Source organism: Sciurus carolinensis, chromosome 6 (assembly GCF_902686445.1).
Source record: "Sciurus carolinensis chromosome 6, mSciCar1.2, whole genome shotgun sequence".
NCBI classification, from domain to species: domain Eukaryota; kingdom Metazoa; phylum Chordata; class Mammalia; order Rodentia; family Sciuridae; genus Sciurus; species Sciurus carolinensis.
The window spans coordinates 42683108-42699602 of record NC_062218.1 but is presented as its reverse complement, the minus strand read 5'-3'; the positions used below and the strand labels follow the sequence as shown (position 1 = coordinate 42699602).

Genomic DNA, 16495 nt, shown 5'->3' with positions numbered 1-16495 from the left:
TCTGGAGCTCTACCAGAGATTTCCGTAGGAGAATCATGACTGCCTTCGAAACATCAGGTAGCTGGCTCTCACTCTAGTTTGAAACTATTCTAGAGAAGTAGTTCTCAAGCTTTGGCTTGCATTAGAGTTATCTTGAGAGTTGTTGTAACACAGGTTCTTGGACCCTGCTCTCAGTGAATTTGGTCTAGGGATTTGGAGGTAGTGCTCAAGAACTTAAATTTCTACCAAGTTCCCAAGTCATACTGGTGCCATGGTCCCAGCACAACACCTCATAACATTTATTTATACTTGAGAATTTTGTTGGCTATGTTCTGGTTCTATATGCCCAATAAATAGTCTTAAGCCCATTTTGATGATTTTTCCAGAGGCACTGATCCTATGGAAGACTTTACCTTAGGAATTACAGGTACTCTGTCTTTTGAGAAATCCAGTTCTTCTGTTACCTGCTATAGTTAAACCTTAAACCCACTGCAATCTCAAGAAAGTAGAGATTGGTCTTCACCTTGGTCTTTCACTGCTGTTACTACTTATGGGCAACATACCATGACCATGAAATCATCCCATTGACTTTCTTTTTTGGTGTTGCAAAAGATAGAAATCTATCAAAAAAATTTTAAACTATATTCAATCTAGAGCCCCCTCTTCTTCACCAAGATTATGACATTTGCCTCTAACTTCTTTCTAGGGCCCCGAATTCTTAAGAAAAACTTATATTCATTCTGTAGTCAGAGTCCTGAGTCCTTGGGGAATGAATACAAGAGAGGTTTGGTGGGAGTATATCTGGCTCCGAGCACTGCCAGTTGGTTCCTTGGCCATATTCTTAAAATAGAAAAATGACAAATTATAACTCTGCCAGGACTACATTTGGTCTAATCCAGAGAATATGTTTTTAAGTGTCTGAAGGACTCTGCCACAGGAATCTTGATGGCACCAGCCAAGATATCTGAGGTCCAAGGACGGCAAACCCCAGGGACCATCCAGTACTCATGGGGGGATTCCAGCAAAACAGAAGCTGGGATTTGGACATGTCTGGGCAGGTCTGCTGACTACATGGGTCAAGCATGCCTGGAGTCTATTTACATGACAACTTTTGGCTGAAGAAGGATTGTGTGGTGCTCTGAATGGAAAGTGCAATAGGAAGAACAGAAATGTGTCAATCTTAGAACCAGGTTTTGAAAAATCTTCTTTAATAAATGAACTTATTTTGTTTGTTTGTTTGTTTTGTGGTCCTAGGGATTGAACCCAGAGGTACTTTACCACTGAACTACTTCCCTAATTGTTATTATTTTTTTTTTATTTTGGAACAGGGTCTCACTAAGTTGCCCAGATTGCTCTTGAACTTGTGATTCTCCTGCCTCAGCCTCTTGAGTAGCTGGGATTTCAGGAGTGTTCCACCATGCTTGGCAAGGATATGTGTTAAAATAGGGTTTGTTATTGAGTTTTTCAGGGGATTTTGTGATTTTTTTTTTCAATGAAAGAATTTTTTTCCTATCAAGTTCACCATATAAGATTTTTCTCTTGTACTAAAGGTGTGTGCCAACGGGCCCTGCAAAAAATGAGTTTATTAATTAAATAGCATGTTCATCTTCTAATATCTGATAATTGCACAATTTATATTAGGATTTTTGATGTTTGCAAATAATTTGCCTTCTTGCTATTTTTAGGTATCTATATCTTCATGTAGGAAATTGTATAAAAATTCAAGAAGAATTATGTTATTTATCTTATTACCTGGAGTTTTACTGGCTATATGAATGAAAGAATAAAAGGCACATTTTGGTCTGGTGTGGTGGCAGATGTCTGTAATCTCAATGACTGAGGAGGCTGAGGCTGGAGGATCGAAAGTTCAAAGCCAGCCTTGGCAACTTAACGAGGCCCTAAGCAACCTAGTGAGACCCTGTCTCAAAATTAAAAATAAAAAGTACTGGAAGTGTGCCTCGGTGGTTAAGTGCCTCCGGGTTCAATCCCTGGTACCAAAAATAAAAGGCATGTTTTGTGGTTTTGGACATATTGATGACTGAATGAATTTTTTCTAAATTTCCATGAGAAATAATTCATCCAAACCTGTTTCTTTAAATTGTACCCTTTCTGTATAACACCTAGAACTTTGTAAAGTTTTGTTAAATTAATATGGTTAAAATATCTTAAAATTACATTTATCTTTTATTTAAAAATCGTTTGCACTCCTGTTTCTGGTTTCAGTTGCTATTATTTCTCCTTGATTACATTTTCAAGGTAAGGGTTTGGTTGATGAGTCATGATTCTGAGGTAGAATAGAAGAAGTAAAAGAAATAGGTAGAAAAGAGACATAAAGGAAGGATGAGGAAATATAATTTTAATTTAAAGTTCCGCATAGTTTTCCAGTCATTTCATTCCCCAGATTAGTTCTTTTCCCAGGCCTGTCACTCCCAAATTTCTGGGAAATCTATAAAGTTTAGAGTTACTATAAATTCATACAATTATGAAAATTTCCTTGTATACTGTTAGTTGTCCACCAATAAACAGATTAAAGAAATAGAGGTATGATATTTTAAGAAACCTATAATTTAGGAACTGTCTAGCATTATCTGTTGATCAGATGATGGAGTTTAATTACATCAACCTAAGGATTCTAAGAATGACTAGACCACCATAACCATCCTATGATCACCAGATTGATGTTATCCTTACATACCTTCTCATCCTCAACCCTGACCAAGTTTCTTTTGGAACAAGAATATGTTACCTGCTTTCCTAAATAAATATCTGTTTGTTTCTGATTGGTGCATACTGAAATTCTTTTCCATTGCACACCAAGGACCCCACTTGTCCCGAGTAGAGTCTTTCCACTCTGGTAAGTCCTTGGACTATTTTCCAATCACATCTCTTTTCTGGTGACAATACCACCATTTTTTTCTTTAATAACTATTATCACCATAATACTAGAAGATACTTATTTACTGAGTTTCCTATGTGCCAGGCGCTGAAATAAACTCTTTACATACCTTATCTCTTTTAACACTCAAAACATTTTTATGAGGAAGGCACTTCCATTAGTCTGATTATACAGAAGAGGAAACCGATGCACAGCGAGGCTAAATGACTTGTCAAAAAATATATGGCAAGCAGCAGGGAGAACGGGGGTGTTAGAGGATCTTCATCACTCTAAATTTTATGATGATTACATAAAGGAAAAGGCATTTCTCAGTTTGGGTATGGTTTAGTTGTCAGGAATTGTCTCAATTCCAATTTTGATTCGTTAAGTAGACTTGCTGAAGTCCTTGGAATTATTTTCCAGTCTTTTGGTCATATGACATGATTTTTTTTTCCACTACTCTGTTTCACTCACTTTGCTAGAGATTGAAAAGGAGCACTCACTGTGCTGTGTACTTTTTCTTGAGGTCTATTTAAAAAAAATTTTTTTTTTGGTGGGGGTACTGGGGATTGAACTCAGGGGCGCTTGACCACTGAACCACATCCCTAGCCCTATTTTGTATTTTATTTCAAGACAGGGTCTGAGTTGCTTAGCTGGGTTGCTCTTATTGGGGCTGGCTTTGATCCTCCTGTCTCAGCCTCCTGAGTCGCTGGAATTACAGGCGTACACTACCATGCCTGGCAATTTTTAAAATATTTGACTTTTTTTGCACATGTTTTCAAGCTTACAGGAAAGTTGTAAAAAAAAAATGATAGTACTAAAAATACCCATAGTTCCTTTACCCAGATGCCCTTATTGTTAATACGTGTCATTTTTTTACTTTTCAAATACATTACCTATGAAAATGTGATAATGTGACTTTTTGAAATAATTTAAAAATAAATTATAAACATTTTGACCTTTTTCCCTAAATACTTCAGTGGATATTTCCTGAATCTAATATATTATATATGTATATATATATATATATTTTTTTTTTTTTTTTTGAGTACTGGGGATTGAACCCAGGGATGCTCTACCACTCACTGAACTATATCCCCACTCCTTTTTATTTTTTTATTTTGAGACAGGGTCTTGCTAAATTGTCCAAGTTGGTCTTAAGCAGGTAAACCTTCTGCCTCAGCCTCTCGAATAGCTGGGATTATAGGCATGTACCACAGTGCCAGGTTTAGGCATATTCTTTTACATAACTGTACCACAGTAGTTAATTTCAGCAAATTTGGCATTGATACAATATTTTAATCTTTGGACAGTATTTGATTTTGTCAATTGGCCCAATATTTTATTTACAGCATTTTCCCCCTTAGGTAAAAGAATTTAATTTAGAGTCAGGTACTGTATTTAGGTGTCCCATTTGAGGATGAATTTAATTATGCCAAGTGTTATTTTTGCCATACTCAAGGAACCATGTCCACAATATAGTATACAAAAATCTTAATATAGGTGTGCATCTGATGAAAATTAGGCTTTTGATTGATTTTTCATTATCATTTTATATTTTACAGTTCCTAATGATGATTAAGATGTAGTCATTTTAATCAAAACTAGTGACTAACAATTATTTCTATTAAGTACATTTTATACTAAGTGAATTAGACTTTTTGAGTCATCATTTAGGTTCCAACAATCAAATCACCTAATGATATTAATTTTAATTTGAAATGACTTATAGGGTTGAGGATGTACCTCAGTGGTACAAACATTTGCCTAGCATGTGGAAAGCCATACCATACACACCCATACACATATTTTGGTAATAATAAGATTACTAGAAAAGTATGAAACTCCAAGAAGGGAAAAGAGGTATTAGTGTTTAGGAGGAATGATTGATGCTGACAAATACAGAATAAAATTTTAAAGAAATAATCTGGATGTTGTTTAAATGGCAAGCTGTTGATTTTTTCACTCCTGCTTGTCAAAACACATATCTATGCCTATTAAATTTGATGTTTTTACTCTGATCAATAATGGCAGATTTAAAGCATATGTAGCATCCCAAGATCAAGCAACACATCAGTTCCAGGAAGGGCTCTGAAACACATCTGCCTGCCCTCTTTTCTTTCCTGAGAGACTCAATGGCAAACAAGTAGCTCTTCCACCCTGGGGAAGCTACAACTCTTTCTGTGGTTAAGGCAGCCAGTTTGTTCTCTGCACTTCCTTTCCCCTTTTCTGGGAACCCATGACTGAAAGGCAACAAAACCCTACAGGCTCCGAATGATTTAAATAAACTCTGTCTGCCAAAGAGCCTCCTCTGCCTCCATTAAATCTCTCATTTGGTGGCCATAGTTGAGAGCTAAGGGACTTAAGGAATAATTTTTAGCATTATTCAAAAAGAACATTTGTTTAGTAGTGTTGGCAATATTGACTCTTTGCTCTTTCCTTCCCAGTTCTGTTCCTCACTTCTTTTTATCTTGCTCTTATTTGCTATTTTTAATATATTTAGGCTTTGAGTACATAGCACACAACAAATTGGAAACTTGTTTTGACAAACTCCTTGTTTATTCCTGTGTATTGCTATGTATTAAGGGACCCCGATCAATGCCCTAAAAGCCATTCCAAGGCTCTGGTAACGTATAACATAAACTGCAAAATGTCAAGTTTTTCCTCTACTTTTCATGTCATTATTTAATCTTCATGAGCCATGTATAGCGTTTAGAAATCCACCTTCACTCATCCTCATCTCGCCAAATCTCTAGCATCCCAATACTATAACACCCATTTCTGCAGTTGATACTGATTTCAAGAATGTGCTTGTTAAATATTGTTGGTATTTTCATTTTTCCTTGTGATATTGCTTTTTGAATATCTCTGACCCCATTTATTTAGATGAGGACTATAGTATACATTGGGGACTCCTGGCTATGGCACTAAGGACAGCTAAGATGGTGTTTTCAAAGGTAAACTTTAGGTGTGTTCCTTGTAGGGAGAACCCACATCTATAGTCGTTTCTTCAGTGCTGGGAACACATACATGCCACTCTTGGAAAAGGGTCGCTGGACCTTAGATCTCTATTTTTCTAGGTCCACTGAAGTGATTTGTAACTACATCGTTTGGGAGATCCAATTTTCCTGGCCACTTAATTTCAATGACAACCATATTCAACAGAAAATGCATCACATACATTTTTTTACTCAAAAGCCCAAATATCTTCTTTTGCATCAACAGGAATTGAGACCATTGGCTTTTTAAAATTTTTTTATTTTTTCACTCATCATTTATTTACAAATACACATTATAACTTTTATATACATTGCACATTTACATGGTAGAAAAGTACAAAACTATATATTTAAATGAATTTATATTTAACTTGCCATGTTTGAAAATATAAAATTGCATCAGAAAAAAGTATTATGAAAAGCAAGAAACTTGAACTGATAAAGCTTTGATAGGACTTTCAGTGACACATTGGTTGAAGAAACTAATTTAAAAGGTACAGCCAACTAGTGTAAAGGAAACACCGAAGAGGTTAAATGTGGAGCCTTCACCTTCCTTTAGACACCCATATCACTCCATTTCTTTGGATCTGTAACATCTTTAGAGGATGTTAGAAGTCTAACATTGCTCTTTCCCCCTTAGAAAAGTCTTCATTGGAACAAGAGAACTGAATGAAGGAGTTTCCTCAAAGGTGTCTGTCCTCTGTACCATGTATCTGAGTCAGAGTTATAATGCCTTTTGGTCAGTCAAGATTCCTTGTAAACAAAACCCGAGGGATCATGTATGTACAGATCAGGCAGCAGAGAATCCAATAAATAAACATGACAGAAACCGACATGCAAGTTTGTTAAAAGTGGAAAAGAATCTAACAACAGTGAAATGGAGGGAGACGGATGAGTGAGTGGATAGTAAGGAATGGACTCAAATGGTTTACAAGGGGAAAAAAAAAAGCTTTTACTTTACAAGCAAGAGACCTCACAATAAATAACAACTGCTCTTCCTTTCACGAATAAACTTCTTCAAAAACAAGGTGTACAGTCAACCAGACATTTTATGTATAAATTATAAAACATGACACAGTATAAATAAATGTCTACAAGTCTCAACTATGGGCCTCATCCAGTAGACCTCACAATGACTGCCTCTCCGTGCCCAATGAGTAACAAGGTGGCCTGGGAGAGAGCTTTAGGACAAAGGTCCTTTAATGTATACTTTTCCCCCCAAATAAATAAGCATACACTTATTTACAGTATGGACAATATATTTTCTTTTTCTTATTCTTTTTTTGTTTTTTTTTTTTTGTTTTGTTTTGTTTGTTTGTTTTTTTGCCCAAAGGCTATGTCAACACTGAACACTGGTGGAGGGTTTACCACTCTAGAATGGAAGATATAGGAAAGCTGTAGTCCTGGTCTTCATCTTCTTCCTCTTCCTCGGTGTCTTCCGAAATGGCTAGATGGGGGAATACAGGGGAGCTGTTGTTTAAATATGGACAACAACAGCGCAGAAGCAGCTCAGTGTACGTTTTCAAAGCCCTCTGATACAGCCATATTACAATGCTGCATTTTTATGTGACTTGCAGTGAGATTTTTTTTTTTTTGGCATCTGCTTTTATGTGATATGTTTAATTAAAAAAACCCATAAATCTATGAAGTCAAAAACTGCAGAAAGTTCTGAAGAATCAATGGCTCAGGTTTTACGGGCAGATTCCTGAAATTAGATAAAAAGCGCTCGTGTTCTAGGTATAACTGCTTTGGGTCCTTAATTCAGAGTTAGTAAAGGCAACTGCAAAAAGCAGTGGCCCTGTGTGATAATTTAAAGCTGTCTTTGGGGGAAAAAAACCCACAACTTTTGAAGTAGTTAGTTTAGATTCAAGTGTTAATGAAGCAAACAGCAAAGCATACTACTGAAGCAAAAGAATTAAGGGCGAACAACTGGAAACAGGTTTTTAGAGCAACCCAATTGATGATCACCAGATAAGTCCTAAAAGCCAGGAAACACTGCAGAGAATGTGTTTCTGTGGATCACTGAATTGCTGGTGAAATTCAGCAGTTACCTAACTTAAACAGAAAGGGGCTTATGTGGGAAGGTTTGCGTGCTTTTCAAGTGTCCATTCCCTAGAGCTTGCCTGGGAACGCCTTAAATTGCAGCAAGGTTACAAATCGCACTTACAGTTGCAAGATCCGGAGTGCTTTACTTCTAGCAGCACACCTGAGGAGCAGGCAGCCTCCTTCATGGCACATTCACTGGCATAGGTGGCATTGTCACTGGCACAGACAGGCTCATCCGACTTACTGTCAGGGCACAGCTCATCACAGAGGGAACACCGGCCTCTGCCAACCTTGAAGTCCCATAAACATTTTTTTCCACCACTGCATTGGATATCTTCACAGGACTTTGCTTCTAGGATATAATATATCTGTGATGAGTAAACTGATTGTCCCACTTCCCTAGCTTTTATCTCTAGTTCCCTATTAATAAATATAAACATATAATTTATATTTTATTATTTACTCATGGGGGCAATGAAGATGTAATGCAAAAATGCTTGATAATTAAACACACAGACACACACACATGCACACACACCATGGTTTCTTACATACTACAGTAGTTCATGAAAACAATGTTTTTTGGAACAGTATTTCACAGTTAAACATGCATCTGATTATTTCCTACAAGTGGGATCTTTTTAAAAAGCAAGAATTCCATCAATTACTGGGATCTGATAACAGATTTTAAGAACTGTTAAGTAATTAAACTTTTTGCTTCTAGCAAGTCTGGCACTTCAAAAAATGTGTAAAATTGTGTGAGTTCTAAGTTTTCTAAGATGGAATATTGTTTTCTGTTTCCTGATGGGATTTGAATATATATGTCATTGCTTCCAGAAGACAATGTTTTCCAAGAGGAATGCTGTGGTCACAACAGTTTACCCAAACTGGGGAGTGTTTCTCACTCTGCTGTGGCTATGCATTTGGGGAAGCCAAGGTCTTATTCAATGGTTAAACCCACAGTTTTAATAACAGAACTAGCTTTTTCAATCCTCTGTTATCTCTTTTTCCTTCCTTAATCCAGAATACCTACTGATACACTTTCCCTCATAGGCTAATCCAATGGATCTGCCCAGGAGGCAGGTGGCCTTTCTGAGGTGACAGGCACTGGAGTAGGTTACTCCATCATTCCCACAGAGATACTGCTCAGAGGAGGTGGGCTCCGGGCAAATCCGGTTACATGTCACACAGTAGGCATTGTTGGTCTGGTCCACCACACACGTGGAGCTGCCTGGACAGAAAACATCCCGGCAGGTCTCTGAAAAAGAGAGGGAAACATTTCAGTAGGCACTTTCTGGTCCTTAGGGAGTAAGCATTTAACAATATCAAGGAAGTCATGAGTGAAGCATCCAGCTTTCAAATGGTACTTGGGAGCCTGGTGGTTTTCAAAAGGAAATCTATCACTCTTTGTTGGTTCCCTCAGCAAACTTAATGACTCTTTAGAAGTAAGAAAAGGACTCCTTTATTCATATCACTATTATCATTATTGCTATTTTTAGGCTCTTACTATGGGTTATACTGTTTCCCAGGGGTCTTCCAGGTGGAACACTGAAGGGAGCAAGGGTCTTGTTTAAGGGTGGGACCTACTTTTACATTTGCCCTGGTACTGAACTTCCAGTTCTGGCTGTTCTTTACATCTGGCCTTGAGGAGTGCACATTCGTTGCGGTAGGTTTTCCCATCCAGCCCACAGACGGGACCCTTCCAGGTGATATTGGAACAATCTGGGGCGCAGACGCAGCGCGGTTTGTTCTTCTTGTTCATTCGGCACTTTTTCCCGGGTCCACAGTCCACGTTCTCACACGTTTCTAGGAGTTGGAGAGAGGCATGGTTTGAAACCAGGGTCAGGCAGTGGCCAGGTCAGCCAGCACAAGCCTTGCGCAATCTTTCAACCCTCAGTATGCTGGAGTGGCCCACCAGGCCCTTTCTAAGACTTGGAGGGGGTTAAGGGGTGAGGACTGTGAGTGTGGACTAATCCGCATCTCAAAAAGCACACGTTGGCTGGTTTTACCACCACACTAAGTGTCGGAGGACCTCTGCGGACCTTGTTTTGCCTACAGCATGTATCAGGCTGGATTTGACCCAGCTAAAGAGGGCTGGCAGAGAAATGGGGGAGCCCACCAACGCAGTTCTCCTAGTCCCAAGCCCCAGCTAGTTAGTGGGGAAGCTGAGGGTTAGACGCCCTCTACTGAGAGCTTTAAAGTTGGGGAGGAAGAGCCCTACCTTTACAGGGGATGCAGTTAGGGGCACCCCCATTGAAAATCATCCACTTGAAGAGCGTGTTGTCATTCACATCCTCCTCTGTCCAAGAGGTGCTAAGGCGACCAGTGCTGCAGCACTCCTCCTTGCTCAGTTCTGTCTTGTACAGGACTTGGCAACGGCCATTCTTGGCTTGGCGGAGCCAGCAATTCCCAGCTGTGAAGAGACAGGGGTGGGGAGGTGAATGAGTGAGCAGTGGGATGAGGGAAGGGAGTCGGCTAGCGCGGGAGCAAAGGAGACCCCATGCAGATGGGGAGGGGGTGAGCTGGAGAGACAGGGCGAGGTGGGGTTGGGGGAGAGACAGAGACAGGGGAGAAAAGCAGAAAATAAATCGAAGAGAGTGGAGAGGTGAGAAACCTGGTGGAGGGAAGCCCGGCTCGCCGAGGTGGGAGGTGGGCGAGGGGAGGGAGTGCGAGAGGGAGAAGCCAGAGCGCCCTAGCCATATCAATGTCAGTTACCAGTGACCCAGACACAACACGTGCAGCTTGCATTGACTTTTACTAGACTGTTTACTTTTATTCGTCCCATTTCATAACCTGCAGCGACTGGAAGAGCAGATTAAAAGAACCTGACAAAAACAGGATGCGACGGATGTTTTTACATGCTGGTTTCATGTAGGCGGTAAGGGAATTATTTGTGACAGGGGTTAAGAAAGTAGAACGAGAGAGAGAAAGAGAGAGAGAGAGAGAGAGAGAGAGAGAGAGAGAGAGAGAGAGAGAGAGAGAGAGAGAGAGAGAAAAGAGGCAGAGACATGCAGGGACAGATCAAGTAAAGACATTTGTGAAAAATGAAAGCAAAAAGCAACCCGGCCCAGCCTGGAGCTGCCCTGAGCGGCCTCGAGGCGCAGCCCGCCCGACGGGCCGTTTTGCAATCCGTCAGACCTGAAGCACACCGCAGCGCTGCGATCTTTCGAAATCTCCAAGGGTTGCTTTCCCTGGCGCCCACGTCCCCAGCACCCAGGCAGCACCTCTCCCCCAAAGGCGGGCAAACCACCGCTGTGCGGGACAGACGGCGAGGAGCAGTGCCCAGAGTGGCAGTTTACAACGCACAAAATGTGAACACTAAAGCTGGGAAAGTAACTCGTTAAAGGGTGGAGGCTTCTAAACCATTTCATGGTTATATATACCTACCTCATCCCTACCAAGAAATATTTTCAAATAGTTTCTCCCTTCTTTCCTCTTTTTAGTGTTCATACTTTGGGCAGGAGGACTTTTCATGGATCACCAATGCGACTTTAACAATAACTGGACCGCAAAGTTGCTATTATCATTATTTAAAAAATTCTCTCCAGAGACTAATAGAGATAAAACAAGTCTATTTTTTAAAAGATAAACTTCAGAAATTTCCTCTTAATTTATGTCAGAATCTAAATCAGTTGTTGGCTGCTCACTGTTGCACAGAAAGTTAACAGAGCAATGAGGCAAAGGGGAAAAACTGTTAAGTACTCAAAATACTCCGGGGTAATAATTTGGCTTTTTTTTTTTTTTTTTTTTTTTTTTTTCTTGCGGGGTTGGGGGAGGGGGTCGGAAGGAGCATCCATTAGGCAGAAAACTACTTCCCTCTAAAATTTTCAGCACCCACATTTCCAAGTTTGGGCAAAGTTTCTGAAACCACGTCCCCCAGCCACGGAAGAAAATTCGGTGTTTCTTCCCTATCCACTACCCCAGGTTATTTTTTAAAAGTCACCAAAAGATGTGGGAGGAAGATAGGTTAGATTGCAAATGGGTCTACTGAAATCTCCAGGCTACTGATGCTTGCTTGTCCCTTTCTTCAGAGCCAACCACCAGAGATAACATCTAAAATCACGGTGGCCAGAACTTGGAGCATCTAACCCTAACTACTGAGAGACTCCAACTCATCCCCTTTCCTTTTTAAGGATAACCGAGCTTCAAACTCCTCTCCTAGCCCTAAAGTGTCATCACCTTCAATTTTCTCACTTCTCTCCATCCCGGAGTCGCTAAGTTGGTCCAACAGCTTCCTAGAGCAGCGTTGATCCGAACAGACCAAGTGGAGACGACAGAAAAGTAGAATCCCCTGCCCTTTGCCCAGCTTCCCCGGCGCATCTCCCCTCACTCACCCTGGGCGCTGCGGTCTTCCATGAACTGGCAAAGCAGCAGCAGCAGGAGGCAAAGCCCGCCGGGCTGGTGCCTGGCGCGGACCATCCTGGGGGCAGGCGCGGGGCGAGGAGCGCGGCGGCGCGGGGAGCGGGCGCGGCGGCGGGTGTCTCCGGCGAGCGGCGCGCGTCGCAGAGGCGAGCGGCGGAGGGCGCAGCGATCCCGGCGCAGCCCCGCGCTCGCCGCCGGCCGCCCGCGCGATTCAATGGACGTCAGAAGCCGGGCGCAGCCGCGCTTTAAATCTAGACGGGGGTCTCCGCGGTTTGCGGTGGGCGGTCTCCCAGTGTGTGGGGCTGTGGGAGGGCGGCCGCGAGCGAGGGTGTACGCGGCTCCTTGGGGGTGGGGAGCTTTTAAAAGTTCAGTGTGAATCAGGTGACATTTCCCACCTTCTTTGGAAACCCTTCCCAATTATCTGTCGGAGGTGCTCGAAATCAAAGCAGCAGGAGGGGAATCGCGGAGTTCTTATTTGCGTAGGAGCGAGAGGGAGGGGGAAGGCGACCGGGGCGGGGGTGGGGGCGACGCTTCGGGGGTGGGGAGTGGGGAAGAACACCCACTTAGTCCTGCACGCCGCCGCTCGCAGGCAACGCCGGCGCGCTCGGGGTGGCGTGTGAGTGAGTGAGTGAGTGTGTGTGTGTGTGTGTGTTGGGGGGGCGGGCGCGGTGGGGGCTCTGAAGGAGGCAGCCAGCAGAGCCGGGGGAGCCCGGGAGTTTGTGCCCGCACTGCTGTCCCTCCGCTCCCCGGCTCCCGAAAGACTTTGCAAACGCCGGGAGAGCCCCGAGCTGCTGAAAGATCCCGCTCGGGATTGGGGCTAAAGGCACGGGCCTGGCGGCAGTTTCAGGCTCCCGCAGCCTGGGCGCGGGACCCGGCGAGATTTTGCGTCCGGGTCTGTGCGTGCCGACTCCGCGGCCACCCCAAGCCCAGAGTTGTTGCTCAGAACCCCAGCCCGACACCTTCCACCCTGCGGAGCGGTGCGGAGACGCGGCCCTCCTTCTCCACGAGTCAGAAGCAAACAAAAATGTTAACACCTCAGACCCGGCCTACCCCCGTCACAGTCACAGTCTCGCCCTCTCCCTTTCTTTTCTCCCCTTTCACTTCGCGGCGTCTGGAGTCGGAGCCCCAAGCCGGGGCGCCGACGTAGGCGGTCTGCCCCCCTCCTTCCCGGCTCCGAGACTCCCCGGTTTCTGTCCTGGGTGTTTCTGTCTCTCCCAGGCTCCTTCCTCCTCGGTTCTCTCTCTGCTCGCTCCCTCTTTTCTCTCTCTCTCTCTCTCTCTCTCTCTCTCTCTCTCTCTCTCTCTGGAATAAAAAAGATTGCAACATCGATAATGAACTTCTGTAGCCTCAGTTTATTAAGTACAGTGCCTGGCATTCTTCGCTGAAAGTTGGCGGGTCTCTCATTTATAACATTTTTGGCACCGCTGAATGAAACTGAGGAGGCGATATTTCCTTTTATATAAAACGATTACTTCACGGAAAATGCTATATTGCTTATTCCAAAGCTGCCTTTTTAATTTCTATTCTTTTCGCTTCTGAAGCTCGAACGACCACAGACAGCAAAGTATGCAGACAAAATTCTTGGACATTCGCAGGTCACTGGGATTTGTTCTACGGATTTCAAATCCGCCCCTCTTCCCCCCAACCCCCTCTCCCTGGCGGACCCTCCCCCAGTCCTCCTCACGCCCTCCCACCCCCCATCTTCCATCAACCCCCTCCCACCCCCTCCACAACTGCAAATAACTCAGTGATAACAGATTTTTTTCCACCAACTGCAGGAGATAGTGCTAATCTTTTAATAAAAGATCCCATTACAATGGGATCTGTCTGGACAGACTATAATAGATCCCGAAATACAGCCGTGCTAATATTAGAAGACAGTTGTTTGGGTGCCTCTCAGACGGGCCCAAGCCCCCCTTTGAAAGTGGGCATGAATCACAAAGCCCCGCGGCCGCCGCACCTGCACCGCGCGCATTCGGTGCAGCAGGCTGGTAAAAACGGGTGACCTCGCCGCCGCTTTTCGCTTTATAATTACCGTCGTGAGGACGGGAGGGGAGGGGCGCAGGCGGCCCGGGGAGGCTGGCTTTTTGCTCACTTCAGACGGCTCTGGGGGCTCCACATCCTTCTTAATCTTTCGATTATTTTGTCTGTTTCTCTGTCTCTCCCACTTCTCTTTCCCTCCCATCCTTCTGTTTCTTCCCACATCTCTCCCTACTCCTTTCCCTCTTCTCTTCCCTCCCTCTACCCGACTCTGCCCATACTCTCCCTCCCTCGTCCTCCTCCCCTTTCTTTTCCCGTCTCCTTTTCTCTTCCCTCCAATGCATTAATGTAGAGTTGTTTAGTGCCCTCTAATGGCAGACGACATTAACAATTAATAGCAAACTGTCCCCTTTGCAGGAGCCGCCACTCAATGGCAGAGTTCCAAACTTGAATTTATTTCTTCTTTATTCAGAGAGATAGATATGGTGCTTATACAGTGATCTGCCAGAGGGAGAATTTGTTTTCTCCCCTTCAAAGCTTCCTTCCCCCGCCCCCCATGGAAAGCTTAGTTAAAGGGAAGGGGAAGCTAACAGTTACTGTTACTTGACTATTCCACCCTCCCACACAAATTTGTTTTTTACTGGCAGCAAGCACCACAACTTCTGTTTTAACTAGATTTATCAAACTACATATCCATGGGTGGAAAATACGTTAAGCATTTTAAATGCATAAAAGACCTTAGATGGTTGATGATTGGTTTTTAGGACTCAAGCATAATTAACAGGATTTTATACATTTCCCCCTTCAAATATATATTTTTTGATCCTTAATCAGGACCAAAACCAAATTTTTTTTCTTAGATTTTTTTACCCTAAGACCATACAAAACCTTTATATTGTATTGTGTCCGGTTGTATATAAAGATATCTTACTTAGAGGAATATAAGGGTCACATGTTAAGCCATAGTTTATTTTCTCAATACTTTTTTGGGAAGATTGTTTTAAAGAGTGTAAGTTCCCTGTTTCTTTTTTTTAATACCCCTAAGCAATGAAAATAGTGATGTACTTTCCATTTTCTTATTAGAATTAAATCTTATTCATTTACATATGTATGTTATCTATGGATTAAAAAAGGGCATACAAGTGTACATAAATATTACTGTTTTGAGTGGGAGGGTCTTGTGGCTAGGTGAAATTGGAATAGAAGCAATTTGGGGGGGAGTTAATCAAAGAATATCTGGATGTTTGAGCAAAAGTATTTGGTTTATTCAGATAATTATTTCAGTTTATGTACTTCATAGAAAAAAGTGTCATAAAAACTCTAAATTAATTTAATCCAAGGTGTATCTCCATAATTCCAAAATGGGTAAAAAGCAAAAATTCTATTTCTATTATATCAAATTCTCAGAGCAGTTCTTTGACTAAATTTACTGCCTTGACTAGTTGTTTTGGTATCATGTAATTGTCTTGGCTAGGCCAAAGCAGACACAGTGGATCTCATTGTAAAAAAAAAAAAAAAAAAAAAGGACTCGCTCATAGGAGTCCTTTGGTACCAGAGGAAGACCCAATATAAGATTACTTCTTACCCCAGGGAGGGTGGCCCTGCAGGTCAGGGTTGAGGTCACTGGCAAACACTGTGGAAAACACAAGTGCTGTGTTGCTTTTGCCCTTGTGAATAAGCAGCTTGGTGTTTGTTTAATGATACAAGCCCATCCTGTTTTTCAGCTGCACCTTGGATAGTATTGATCTGTTTGGGAGAATGTCTGCTCCGATCTGCACAGATCAGTCACCAGGATTCTTGTCATCCCAGGTTATTTTCTGGCCATATCTGAGGGAATAAGACCAGGTCAATACTGGTTCTATAAAGGTTTCTTGTGGGCACCAGCAAGAGAGCCATCCAATTTCTATGGTAGGAACTGGTACACCTGTTTGGTGACATCACAGAAAGATTTGCTATTTCTTTTACTGTTTTATCTCCTATACATATTAATATTGTGTTGGTAGATATCTAAATGTCAAGGGGACATTTTAAAATTAAAATTCTGTCTTTCATTTTTGTCGTATGCCTTCAAGTTAGACTTGTTACTTTTTTTCCTTTCTGCTCTGCCAAAAAGTAAATGTAAATTATGAGAAACACAATAGGACCACTTTGTAACTGAATTTCTGGGCAGCACACAAGAAGACTTCTGTTCTCTGATTTTTTTTTTTTTTGTCAGCTTCAAAAGCTATCTTCCTTCTGAAGTTTATAAATTAAA

General features: G+C 42.2%; 1 protein-coding gene across 3 annotated transcripts; it reads right to left on the bottom strand.

Annotated features, from left to right (window-relative positions):
- Positions 1-7103: 7103 nt before the first annotated feature.
- On the bottom strand, positions 7104-12891 carry Fst (follistatin). 3 transcript variants are annotated; one of them, XM_047554658.1, is made up of 6 exons: positions 12234-12891; positions 10121-10312; positions 9487-9705; positions 8933-9157; positions 8021-8248; positions 7104-7300 (listed from the first exon to the last, which is right to left on the bottom strand). In XM_047554658.1, exons 1-6 carry the CDS (start codon positions 12316-12318, stop codon positions 7218-7220), a joined length of 1032 nt encoding a protein of 343 aa, XP_047410614.1. In that variant the 5' UTR covers positions 12319-12891; the 3' UTR covers positions 7104-7217. The 3 variants fall into 3 exon arrangements, with proteins under 3 accessions (XP_047410614.1, XP_047410615.1, XP_047410613.1); XM_047554659.1 differs by having other exon boundaries at positions 7104-7558; positions 8021-8251; positions 12234-12859; XM_047554657.1 differs by having other exon boundaries at positions 8021-8251; positions 12234-12852.
- Between the last annotated feature and the right edge of the window lie 3604 nt (positions 12892-16495).

Excerpts from the sequence above, each read along its gene's own strand:
- Fst (XM_047554657.1), bottom strand. The coding sequence starts at position 12,318 with ATGGTCCGCGCCAGGCACCAGCCCGGCGGGCTTTGCCTCCTGCTGCTG. Across the intron at positions 8,252-8,932 it reads CTATGAGGGAAAGTGTATCA|AAGCAAAGTCCTGTGAAGAT; the intron begins GTAGGTATTCTG and ends ATTATATCCTAG. Across the intron at positions 7,301-8,020 it reads GCACTCCGGATCTTGCAACT|CCATTTCGGAAGACACCGAG; the intron begins GTAAGTGCGATT and ends TCCCCCATCTAG.